We start from the raw sequence: 12,709 nt of genomic DNA, 5'->3' as shown, positions 1-12,709 counted from the left end.
GCTGCCAGGCCAGGCCAGACAGCAGAGATGGAGAGCTGCCAGGCCAGACAGCAGAGATGGAGAGCTGCCAGGCCAGACCAGACAGCAGAGATGGAGAGCTGCCAGGCCAGACCAGACAGCAGAGATGGAGAGCTGCCAGGCCAGACCAGACAGCAGAGATGGAGAGCTGCCAGGCCAGACCAGACAGCAGAGATGGAGAGCTGCCAGGCCAGACCAGACAGCAGAGATGGAGAGCTGCCAGGCCAGACCAGACAGCAGAGATGGAGAGCTGCCAGGCCAGACCAGACCAGACAGCAGAGATGGAGAGCTGCCAGGCCAGACCAGACAGCAGAGATGGAGAGCTGCCAGGCCAGACCAGACAGCAGAGATGGAGAGCTGCCAGGCCAGACCAGACAGCAGAGACGGAGAGCTGCCATGCCAGATCAGACAGCAGAGACGGAGAGCTGCCAGGCCAGATCAGACAGCAGAGACGGAGAGCTGCCAGGCCAGACAGCAGAGATGAGAACTGCCAGGCCAGACCAGACAGCAGAGATGAGAACTGCCAGGCCAGACCAGACAGCAGAGATGGAGAGCTGCCAGGCCAGACCAGACCAGACAGCAGAGATGAGAGCTGCCAGGCCAGACAGCAGAGATGAGAGCTGCCAGGCAAGACCAGACAGCAGAGATGAGAGCTGCCAGGCCAGACAACAGAGATGAGAACTGCCAGGCCAGACCAGACAGCAGAGCAGGACTCAGAAGAGCAGACTAGAGTCCAGCAAAGAGCTAAGCAACCAACATAGCAACAGAGGCTTTGGTTCATTATGTAGACCAGTCAGAATTTTGCAAGTTCTAGCAATGGCCCTGGCAATGGATGCTAACTCCTAGTTAGGGCAGCAGATAGCCTAGAAGTTAGAGCGTTGGATCAGTAGCCAAAAGGTTGCTGGTTTGAATACCCGAGCCGACAAGGTGAAACATTTGTCTTTCTGCCCTTGAGCAAGGCACTGAACCCTAATTTGATCCAGGGGTGCTGTACTACTATGGCTGACCCTGTAAAGCAACACATTTCACTGCACCTATCTGGTGTATGTAAGCATAAAACATATATTGTCTATTTATCAAATCCCATTGTGATGCAAGGGGGGAGGACATATTTTGGCAAGTGGACACTATTTGGCATGACAGGCCCATAGACTGAGGTGTATCTCACCTGCACTCCTCAGGTTCGGGTCCAGATCAGGCATTTCCTTCACTGCCTCTGTGCTCACACTGTAGATGGATGCCCCTGCCTCGCTGGTGATGCTGAGACAGAGAGAACACGTGGTTAAAGGGATAGTTCAACAATTTGGTAATTAAGTCCTTTGTTCTACTTACCTAGTCGGGTGAAGTCATGGATACTATTTGTATGTCTCTGCGTGCAGTTTGAAGGAAGTTGAAGGTATTTACTGGACCCAATGCTAACTAGCGTTAGCACAATGACGAAGTCTACAGGAGCAGCCAGCATCACACAGTAGCAGTCAACCAGTGGCAGAACTACTCACACTCATACCAAAGCCCACTTGTATTGTTACTCTCTTCTCAAAAGGTTCAGTATAAGTGTGCGTCTATATTCTTATATTTTCCCCCCAAGTGCCATTTTCCTCCAGCCTCGTCTTTCTACTAAAATATTGTCTTCTCACAAAGCATCAATACTTGATTCTTAAGTCCATAAGGCCCTGCTGTTCCTTCCTGCTCTTCACGCAAACACTCCTTTTTCTTTGACTATCAAGGACGTCATGAACTCAGGTTTGTGAGACTGATCCGCATAGCTTTTAGTTAGAGCTTTAGGTGAAGTTACCTACAAAGAATGAAAAAAGTAAGTGAATGGGGAAGATGGAGGGAAAAGAATAGTGGAGGAAAAACAAATCCTAATAAAGATGTACAAAAATAATACGATTAAGGTTCATAAGAAAGAGTCAATGTACTGTCATAACCATCACATCACTCACAGAGCCCCTCCTTCCACTGATGTATTCTCATTCTCAGCACCACTTAGATGGCTAGCGTCAAATGCACCATTATCTACAAATCAATTAATTCACTCAGTAACAAGCTCTCCTTTCTCTGTTCGCGACCCTCTGTCGTAGACACCGACTCAATAAATCTAACCTTTCACCATGGTAATTATCTCTAACGCTCTCTTCCAACTCCAGTGATCACAGGCCTTTTCATCAAGCAAATAAGGTTAGAGGCCAGGGCGAATGCTTCTGCTCTTTTATCTACATGAATATGCCGAGGACATGTTCTCAACTATAGAAGTCTACATGCATACATATATTCAAAATGGCATTATCTATTATTTTCAATTCTATGACTAATTGGTCGTAAAGCACTCAAGCACATCCAAATACCTTAACAGTTTTACCATTGTGTTGCTTGTTACTTTTAAATATGGCCATTAGTTCCAGAAATATACCTGATGTGAGGGTAAAAGCCAAAAGGTGGAGCCCCAGCAGACATAAGACAATGTAGGGTGATGCAGAGCTAAAGGACAGAATGAATCCTTAACTAATGGACTCAACCTCCAAGCGTAGTTTGTGTGTGTGTGTGTGGGTGTGTGTGTGTGTGTGTGTATGTGTGTGTGTGTGTGGTGAATGCACAACTCTGCAGAACAGAGAACCCAGTTGTAGTGTGACACTACTGCCATCTAGAGGATTTGTATGTGTACTGCTACTGTTTGCTTCAACAGCAGAAGGTGACAACTGATAAATAATAAAATACAGAATGAAATCCTTATTGGGAACTTGGGACACAATAGGCTTAGCACTTCAGAAGTGTCTGGCCCATAAACACCAGTCATAATAGAAATAATTAAAATGTGGAAACATCGAGCAATAATATTAACATCATCACCCGTACCCGAAAACCCGAGACCTGATCCGAGAGGTTCCGGATCCAGAATTCTATATAATGTCACAGGTCTGGGTCGGATCTGATATGATTGTCACGGGTCTTGGGTGTGTAATTTTAACTGACTTGTCTGGAAGGACCCATACAGATCCGAACACGACTCCTGCAGTAGATGGAGAGAGAGAGAAATTGTATATTTCATGCTGCTGCTCTTTGCTTTTCACGAAAGTGGCGTGTGTAGCTTGTTGTTGGCCAATCATAAGTCATCAAAGTGGCAAAAGGATACAGGCATAGAGCCTCTGTGTGGGACAAAAGTTAGGAGAAACAATGGAAGGTGGAATTAAAAGTTAAAAAGGAGAATGATAGGCTACAAAGACCAAAAGCCAACAGGTAGGCTGCTACTTTATATTCTGAATGAAGTTGTTGTTTGTAACTGTGTTGGACGAGAAAGCGCATGTAGCCTCAATTAGCCTAGCTAGTTAGCTAGCTAGTTTAACTAGCTTCTCCTGGTTTGATGCAGTCAAGACAGGTACCACGTAATCATATTGGATGATAAATAACCTAGCTATGGCAGCTACACTTTATGACCGAAAGTATGTGGACACCTGCTCATCGAACAACTCATTCCAAAATCATGGGCATTGATATGGAGTTGGTCCCCCCCCCTTTGCTGCTATAACAGCATCTACTCTTTTGGGAAGGCTTTCCACTAGATGTTGGAACATTGCTGCGGTGACTTGCTTCCATTCAGCCACAAGAGCATTAGTGACGTCGGGCACTGATGTTGGGCGATTAGTCCTGGCCCACAGTTAAAGTTCCAATTCATCCCAAAGGTGTTTGATGGGGTTGAGGTCAGGGTTCTGTGCAGGCCAGTGAAGTTCTTCCACACCGATCTCGACAAACCATTTCTGTATGGACCTCGCTTTGTGCACGGGGGCATTGTCATGCAAAACAGGAAACCCCTACCCCAAACTGTTACCACAAAGTTGGAATCAATGAGAATGTAATTGTATGCTGTAGCGTTAAGATTTCCCTTCACTAGAAATAAGGGGCCTAGCCCGAACCATGAAAAACAGCCCCAGACCATTATTCCTCCTCCACCAAACTTTACAGTTGGTACTATGCATTGGAGCAGGTAGAGTTCTCCTGGCATCCACCGAACCCAGATTTGTCCGTCGGACTGCCAGATGGTGAAGCGTGATTCATCACTCCAGAGGGAGCGTTTCCACTACTCCAGAGTACAATGGCAGAGAGCTTTACACCACTCCAGCTGACACTTGGCATTGCGCATGGTGATCTTAGGCTTGTATGCGGCTGCTTGGCCATGGAAACCCTTTTCATGAAGCTACCGAGGCAGTTTCAGAGGCAGTTTGGAACTCGGTAGTCAGTGTTGCAACCCGAGGACAGACGATATTTCGTGCTACGCACTGCAGCAGTCCAGTTCTGCGAGTTTGTGTGGACTACCACTTCGCAGCTGAGCCGTTGTTGCTCCAAGACATTTCCACTTCACAATAACAGCACGTACAGTTGACCGCGGCAGCACTAGTAGGGCCGAAATTTGACAAACTAACTTGTTGGAAAGATGGCATCCTATGACGGTGCCACTTTGAAAGTCACAGATCTTCAGTAAGGCCGTTCTACTGCCAATGTTTGTCTATGGAGATTGCATGGACGTGTGCTCGATTTTATACACCTGAAATAGCCAAATCCACTAATTTAAAGGTGTGTCCACATACTTTTGTATATCGACACACACATATATAGTGTATTAGTCTGCTATAGCGTGAGTTGGCTTGGTCGGTTGCTGTCTCTCCTTCCCTCCTCCCTGTTCCCGCGTCACTCACTCACACTCACAGTAGCCTACACACACTGCACGGCCCCTGCTAGACCGTCAACTCTCTCGACCTCCTCTCCCTCGCTCTTTATCAGCTCCGGTTAATAAGCTTCGCTAATCAGCTTCGCTTAAACATTTACTTCGCTGTTTCTTCCCTCACTCGGATCGGACCGGGTCTGACCAGGAACGGGTCTAATTGTCCTCGGGTCCGTTCTGAACGGGTCTCTATATTGATTTTTTTTTATTTATGCATATCGGGCCCAGATGGGGAAAGCCCCAGGTCCATTTTGGAAAGCCTCTAGCTCAGAGTCAAACCTACTGTAGCCACAGTAATATTTCAATGTTCATTATTTTCAACAGGTTAAATGAGGACGAGAGAACAACACGTTAAATGAGGACGACGATATTGCTACTACTACTTCACTCAGCAAAAAAAGAAACGTCCTCTCACTGTCAACTGTGTTTATTTTCAGCAAACTTAACATGTGTAAATATTTGTATGAACATAACAAGATTCAACAACTGAGACAAAAACTGAACAAGTTCCACAGACATGTGACTAACAGAAATGTAATAATGTGTCCCTGAACAAAGGGGTGTCAATAGCAAAAGTAACTGTCAGTATCTGGTGTGGCCACCAGCTGCATTACATATAGCAGTGCATCTCCTCCTCATGGACTGCACCAGATTTGCCAGTTCTTGCTGTGAGATGTTACCCCACTCTTCCACCAAGGCACCTGCAAGTTCCCGGACATTTCTGGGGGGAATGGCCCTGGCCCTCACCCTCCGATCCAACAGGTTCCAGACGTGCTCAATGGAATTGAGATCCGAGCTCTTCGCTGGCCATGGCAGAACACTGACATTCCTGCCTTGCAGGAAATCACGCACAGAATGAGCAGTATGGCTGGTGGCATTGTCATGCTGGAGGGTCATGTCAGGATGAGCCTGCAGGAAGGGTACCACATGAGGGAGGAGGATGTCTTCCCTGTAACACACAGCATTGAGACTGCCTGCAATGACAACAAGCTCAGTCCGATGATGCTGTGACACACCGCCCCAGACCATGACGGACCCTCCACCTCCAAATCGATCCCGCTCCAGAGTACAGGCCTCGGTGTAACGCTCATTGCTTCGGCGATAAACGCAAATCCGACCATCGGCTAGGTGAGACAAAACCGCGACTCGTCAGTGAAGAGTACTTTTTGCTAGTCCTGTCTGGTCCAGCGATGGTGGGTTTGTGCCCATAGGTGACGTTGTTGCCGGTGATGTTTGGTGAGAACCTGCCTTACAACAGGCCTACAAGCCCTCAGTCCAGCCTCTCTCAGCCTATTGCGGACAGTCTGAGCACTGATTGAGGGATTGTGCGTTCCTGGTGTAACTCAGGCAGTTGTTGTTGCCATTCTGACCTGTCCCGCAGGTGTGATGTTCGGCTGTACCGATCCTTTGCAGGTGTTGTTACACATGGTCTGCCACTGCGAGGACGATCAGCTGTCCGTCCTGTCTCAGGCGTCTCACAGTATGGATATGCAATTTATTGCCCTGGCCACATCTGCAGTCCTTATGCCTCCTTGCAGCATGTCTAAGGCACGTTCACACAGATGAGCAGGGACCCTGGGCATCTTTCTTTTGGTGTTTTTCAGAGTCCGTAGAAAGGCCTCTTTAGTGTCCTAAGTTTTCATAACTGTGACCTTAATTGCCTACCGTCTGTAAGCTGTTAGTGTCTTAATGACCGATCCACAGGTGCATGTTCATTCATTGTTTATGGTTCATTGAACAAGCATGGAAAACAGTGAATAAACCCTTTACAATGAAGATCAATGAAGTTATTTGGATTTTTACGAATTCTTTGAAAGACAGGGTCCTGAAAAGGGGACGTTTCTTTTTTTGCTGCTGCTGCCGCTACCACTACTACACATCTATTGTAGGCTAATGACTGAGAAATGGTGGGGGAATTGAAGACAAAGGAAAACTCCACCCAAAAAATGTTTTGCTTGTCAGCAATCAAGTTTTCAAGATATGCTGCTATTCCAGTTTCAACTGTTTCTGCCTGCGGTTACGAAACCCCTACCTGTCCCAGACCTGCTGTTTTCAACTCTTAATGATCGGCTATGAAAAGCCAACTGAGATTTATTCCTGATTATTATTTGACCATGCTTGTCATTTATGAACATTTTGAAAATCTTGGCTCTCTCTAATTTTCTCCTTCTCTCTTTCTTTCTCTCGGAGGACCTGAGCCCTAGGACCATACGTCGGGACTACCGGCCGTGGTGACTCCTTGCTGCCCCCAGTCCGCCTGGCCCTGCTGCTATTCCAGTTTCAGCTGTTCTGCCTGCGGTTATGGAACCGCCACCTGTCCCAGACCTGTTGTTTTTCAACTCTTAATGATCAGCTATGAAAAGCCAACTGAAAATTGTTCATGATTATTGTTTGACCATGCTTGTCACTTATGAACATTTTTGAACATCTTGGCATAGTTCTGTTATAATCTCCACCCGGCACAGCCAGAAGAGGACTGGCCACCCCTCATAGCCTGGTTCCTCTCTAGGTTTCTTCCTAGGTTTTGGCCTTTCTAGGGAGTTTTTCCTAGCCACCGTGCTTCTACACCTGCATTCTAGCTGTTTGGGGTTTTAGGCTGGGTTTCTGTACAGCACTTCGAGATATTATCTGATGTACGAAGGGCTATATAAAATAAAATTGATTGATTGATTGATGTAACTTTCAAAATACAAAAATCATCCCGTATGATGCATTTTGTATCATCTCACAATTGCCGTATTATCCTCCATGTTTGGTTAGAGGTGTTATCATAAAGTCATGCCACTGATCCATCCTCCATCTTCAGGGTATACCCTTCTCTCTTTCCTCTTGGATAGACAGATCAGATGGGGGAGTATCTCTCCTCAGGGTTCATATCTAGCTGACTTTTGTGATGAGAGGTCAGCACCTGCCCCTCACACTCACTGTTGGTACAACCAAACCTCTTTTAAGATCCCCTTCTCACTACAGCCACATCAAAAGACCCTAGAATGGGGGCCTCTGCCACGACAACCTTGCCAATTAGTACCATCCTGTTTAGCAACAGCCGACAGAAGTCTTTGACAAGAAATACATTTTAAATTAACTTGTCCCCTCTCTCTTCCCATCTTTCTCCCTCCCCCCTTTGACTACTCTAGCCGTCTCTGCATTAGCACACACCCCCCTCCCGCTTCTGCTGACAGCTGACATGTCTTCGTAGTGACAGCGCTAACGAGCGCTGGCACATGACCTTCAGCAGGGTCAGAGAAGATGGAGTCGGCAAGCTGGTCATTAATAAGACAGTCAGACGGATTAGGAGGTCACAGCACAGGGCACACACCCAAACACACACAACTCTCACACAGAGAGGCAGAGGGACAAACAAACAGTCATAGTGACAAGGACAGACAAGAGACAACAAAAAAAACAGAGATACAATAAACACTGTGATTGAGATAGACAGGCAGAAGACCATATATTGTAAAGAGTTTGCATGAAGCAGGGACCAATGGCAGGCCACAGACAGATATAAGATCATGTCCTGTATGGATATAGGAAGAGCTTGGCAACAAGACAAACTGACACACACAGGCTTACGCACATGCTGATGAGAGTGAAGCAACAAGATGGTCGTTCTGTTCTCCCGTCTCGCTCTCTCTGTCTTTCTTGCTTGCTTTTCAGTTATGTACCCAATAGGTCTCTCAGGTCACTGGCCTTTTAACTATCCCAAAGTCTAGGACCAAGAGGCATGGAGAGGCAGCCTTTAGTTACCATGACCCCAGCCTCTGGAATAGCCTGCCAGAGAACCTGAGGGAGTGCAAAACTGTGGACATATTTAAGAGATCTTAAAACATGTAAAGCACATTGCGTTGCATTCCATGTCTGAAATGTGCTGTATAAATAAAGCTTGATTTGATTTGAGTCTCTCTCTCGCTACTCCAGAGCCTGGAGGCAGCTCCTCAGAAACAGGCCCATCTGGTCCGACACTTCTGACCAACACACACACAAGTTCATGTACTCTCTCGCACAGACACAGACACACTAGAGCAGGTTCCAGAGAGAAGGCTGGTGACCAGTGATGGGGAAGAGTAGACTTTCAGTGCTGATAGTTTGATAGCAGGCCAGCACTAGTCTCTTAGAACAAGGCCTAATGATATCTGACAAATACAGGCTGAGCTGAGGAAGGACATCCATCCACTGACAAGGCCATGGGTCTCCCTGTACGTCAGTGAGGCAGCAACCACAGATAAAATAGGCCAAGCAACAAATAAACACACAAACACACAAAGACACACACTCTCTTCCACATTAAGTGATATGTGACACAGTAGGATGCTCTGGGTCAGTTGAAAGAGAGTCTGTACAGTTAGTGTCTGTCCCAGGGGAAAGTGCCCCCCAAAAAACCTCTACAGTCATATAGGAAAGGGAGACAGAGGAAAGCCCCTATCATGTCTGTATTAATTAGCAGTGCCGCTGGGGCAGCTGGTAGCAGCCCTGTCATAGATACAGCCTAGAACCCTTGTCTCCACGGTACCCAGACCATCGTCATGGCGAGGGTATCGCCGTGGCAGCCAGCAGAAGGTTGTCTGTGCCCTGCGCTCTGGCCTAAGTGGACACTAACACACACACAAGCACAAAGTCAACGGATGCCTCTAAGTGAAAAGGATGACTTGGTGGCCCTTCAGGGTTGTCACTCACTTACTCAGACCATTGTCCCTGGTTCCTGTCCTGGGGCAAAGTCACAGCCAAGCTCCCTCCGAACCCCAGTCTTACTGTAGCCCTCTCCCTTTCTCACACCCCCTCCATGCCACTGCCCCTGACGGCCAGTCATGACAGACATTGGGGGAGACGGATACAAGCTTTGATACTTCACCCCCCCTGGACCCCTCGCTCAAACCACTCCCTAATTAAAATTCCGCATCAGATCATCAGGTCTGTTAGCGAGGAGCAAGGACAATATCATCCCCTTGGTGACATGATACAGAACACTGTGAAACAGAGACAGGAAGCAGAAAACCCCCAAACAAAATTAGACTCAAAATGACTAATCTTTCTCCAATTAAAACCCCACAACTCATTGAACGGAATATGTCTCTCCATTAAACCCCCCCACAACTCATTGAACTGAATATGTCTCTCCATTAAACCCCCCCACAACTCATTGAACGGAATATGTCTCTCCATTAAACCCCCCCCCACAACTCATTAAACGGAATATGTCTCTTCATTAAACCCCACAACTCATTGAACGAAATATGGCTCTCCATTAAACCCCACAACTCATTGAACTAAATATGTCTCTCCATTAAACCCCACAACTCATTGAACTGAATATGTCTCTCCATTAAACCCCCCCACAACTCATTGAACTGAATGTCTCTCCATTAAACCCCACAACTCATTGAACTGAATATGTCTCTCCATTAAACCCCCCCACAACTCATTGAACTGAATATGTCTCTCCATTAAACCCAACAACTCATTGAACTGAATATGTCTCTCCATTAAACCCCACAACTCATTGAACTGAATATGTCTCTCCATTAAACCCAACAACTCATTGAACGGAATATGTCTCTCCATTAAACCCCACAACTCATTGAACGGAATATGTCTCTCCATTAAACCCCACAACTCATTGAACGAAATATGTCTCTCCATTAAACCCCACAACTCATTGAACTGAATATGTCTCTCCATTAAACCCCCCCACAACTCATTGAACTGAATATGTCTCTCCATTAAACCCCACAACTCATTGAACTGAATATGTCTCTCCATTAAACCCCCCCACAACTCATTGAACTGAATATGTCTCTCCATTAAACCCAACAACTCATTGAACGGAATATGTCTCTCCATTAAACCCCACAACTCATTGAACGAAATATGGCTCTCCATTAAACCCCCCCACAACTCATTGAACTGAATATGTCTCTCCATTAAGCCCTACAACTCATTGAACGAAATATTTCCCCCCAATTAAACCCCACAACTCATTGAACGGAATATGTCTCTCCATTAAACCCCACAACTCATTGAACGGAATATGTCTCTCCATTAAACCCCACAACTCATTGAAGGAAATATGTCTCCCCATTAAACCCCACAACTCATTGAACGGAATGTCTCTCCATTAACCTGTTTGGGCTGAAGGGGCAGTATTGAGTAGCCAGATAAAAGGTGCCCATTTCAAACGGCCTCGTACTCAATTCTTGCTCGTACAATATGCATATTATTATTACTATTGGATAGAAAACACTCTCTAGTTTCTAAAACCGTTTGAATTATATCTGTGAGTCAAACAGAACTCATTTGGCACAAACTTCCTGACCAGGAAGTGGAAAGTCTGAAATTGGGGCTCTGTTCTACTTCCTGCCTATAAATGGGCATGATACGTAAGAGTATACGTGCACTTCATAGACCTTCCCCTGGATGTCAAGAGGCGGTGAGAGAAGAAATTTAGTGTTTATCTTGGTCTGAAGTGGAATACAGGCTCTTTGTATGACGTGTCCGCCCATTTCCTGTTTTCTGGAGGCGCGAAAGGGGACTTGGATTTGCCTTCTGTTTAGCTTCCGTTATAGGCGACTAATATCTCCGGCTTTGATTTTATTTGATACATGTGACCATATCATCGTAAAGTATGTTTTTCCAATATAGTTTTATCAGATTATTGAACATTTTTCGGGAGTTTTGCCGTGTTCCGTTCTCTTCCGTTTGTTGACATGGAGAGCTTCGAGCCACTTGGCTAGTGCGCTTGCTAAATCGAGAGGGAAAATGAACGTTCTAAATCCAAACAACGATTGTTCTTGACAAAGGACACCTTGTACAACATTCTGATGGAAGATCACCAAAAGTAAGAAATATTTTATGATGCTATTTCATATATCTGTCGTGCATGTGAACTAGTCGTCAGCGCCCAACGTTTGGGTACTCAGCTATACCGAAGCTGGATGTCGTAATGAAGTTATTTTTTAGAATTCTAACACTGCGATTTCATTAAGAACTAATGGATCTATCATTTCCTATACAACATGTATTTAGTTTAGTTAGTTAGTTATGTTTATGAATAGCTATTTGGTCAGAATATGTGTGTCAGAAAACGTGTCAGAAAAATATCGTTGCCGTTTAGACGTTGTGGGAAAAGTAGCTAAGTTAGCACAATGTGTAACCACTGATTTCAGCTCTAAATATGCACATTTTCGAACAAAACATAAGTGTATGTATAACCTGATGTTATAGGACTGTCATCTGATGAAGAATATCAAGGTTAGTCAAAAATTATATATCTTTTACTGGTTTGTTACGATCGCTAACTTTTACTGCTGGGAAATGGCTTGTCTTTCTGGCTATTGTGCTAAGCTAATATAACGCTATATTGTGTTTTCGCTGTAAAACACTTAATAAATCGGAAATATTGTCTGGAATCACAAGATGCCTGTCTTTCATTTGCTGTACACTATGTATTTTTCAGAAATGTTTTATGATGAGTAATTAGGTATTTGACGTTGGTGTCTGTAATTATTCTGGCTGCTTTCGGTGCAATTTCTGATTATAGCTGCAATGTAAACTATGATTTATACCTGAAATATGCACATTTTTCGAACAAAACATAGATTTATTGTATAACATGTTATAAGACTGTCATCTGATGAAGTTGTTTGTTGGTTAGTTTGGTTGGTTCTTGGTTAGTTAGGTTGGCTTTGTGCATGCTACCTGTGCTGTGAAAAATGTCTGTCCTTTTTTGTATTTGGTGGTGAGCTAACATAAATATACGTGCTGTTTTCGCTGTAAAACATTTTAAAAATCGGACATGTTGGCTGGATTCACAAGATGTGTACCTTTCATTTGCTGTATTGGACTTGTTAATGTGTGAAAGTTAAATATTTAAAAAAAATACCTTTTGAATTTCACGCCCTGCACTTGAAGTGGTTGTTGTCATAAGTGTACCGGCACCGCCCTACATCTTGTGTTAAACCCCACAACTCATTGAAC

At 45.1% G+C, this 12,709-nt stretch overlaps 1 protein-coding gene across 2 annotated transcripts in view; it reads right to left on the bottom strand.

The window, feature by feature from the left end:
* Window positions 1-12,709, bottom strand: part of srbd1 (S1 RNA binding domain 1) — a 95,983-nt gene that overhangs the window by 47,442 nt on the left and 35,832 nt on the right. For both annotated transcript variants that reach the window (XM_055889999.1, XM_055890000.1), the window contains exon 15: window positions 1,187-1,278. In XM_055889999.1, coding sequence (XP_055745974.1) covers window positions 1,187-1,278 — 92 coding nt within the window. The remainder of the gene's footprint in view (window positions 1-1,186; window positions 1,279-12,709) is intronic.

Source organism: Salvelinus fontinalis, chromosome 30, assembly GCF_029448725.1.
Source record: "Salvelinus fontinalis isolate EN_2023a chromosome 30, ASM2944872v1, whole genome shotgun sequence".
In the NCBI taxonomy this organism is placed as follows: domain Eukaryota; kingdom Metazoa; phylum Chordata; class Actinopteri; order Salmoniformes; family Salmonidae; genus Salvelinus; species Salvelinus fontinalis.
Note: the sequence above shows the minus strand (reverse complement) of the source record. Positions and strands in the feature narration are given on the sequence as shown.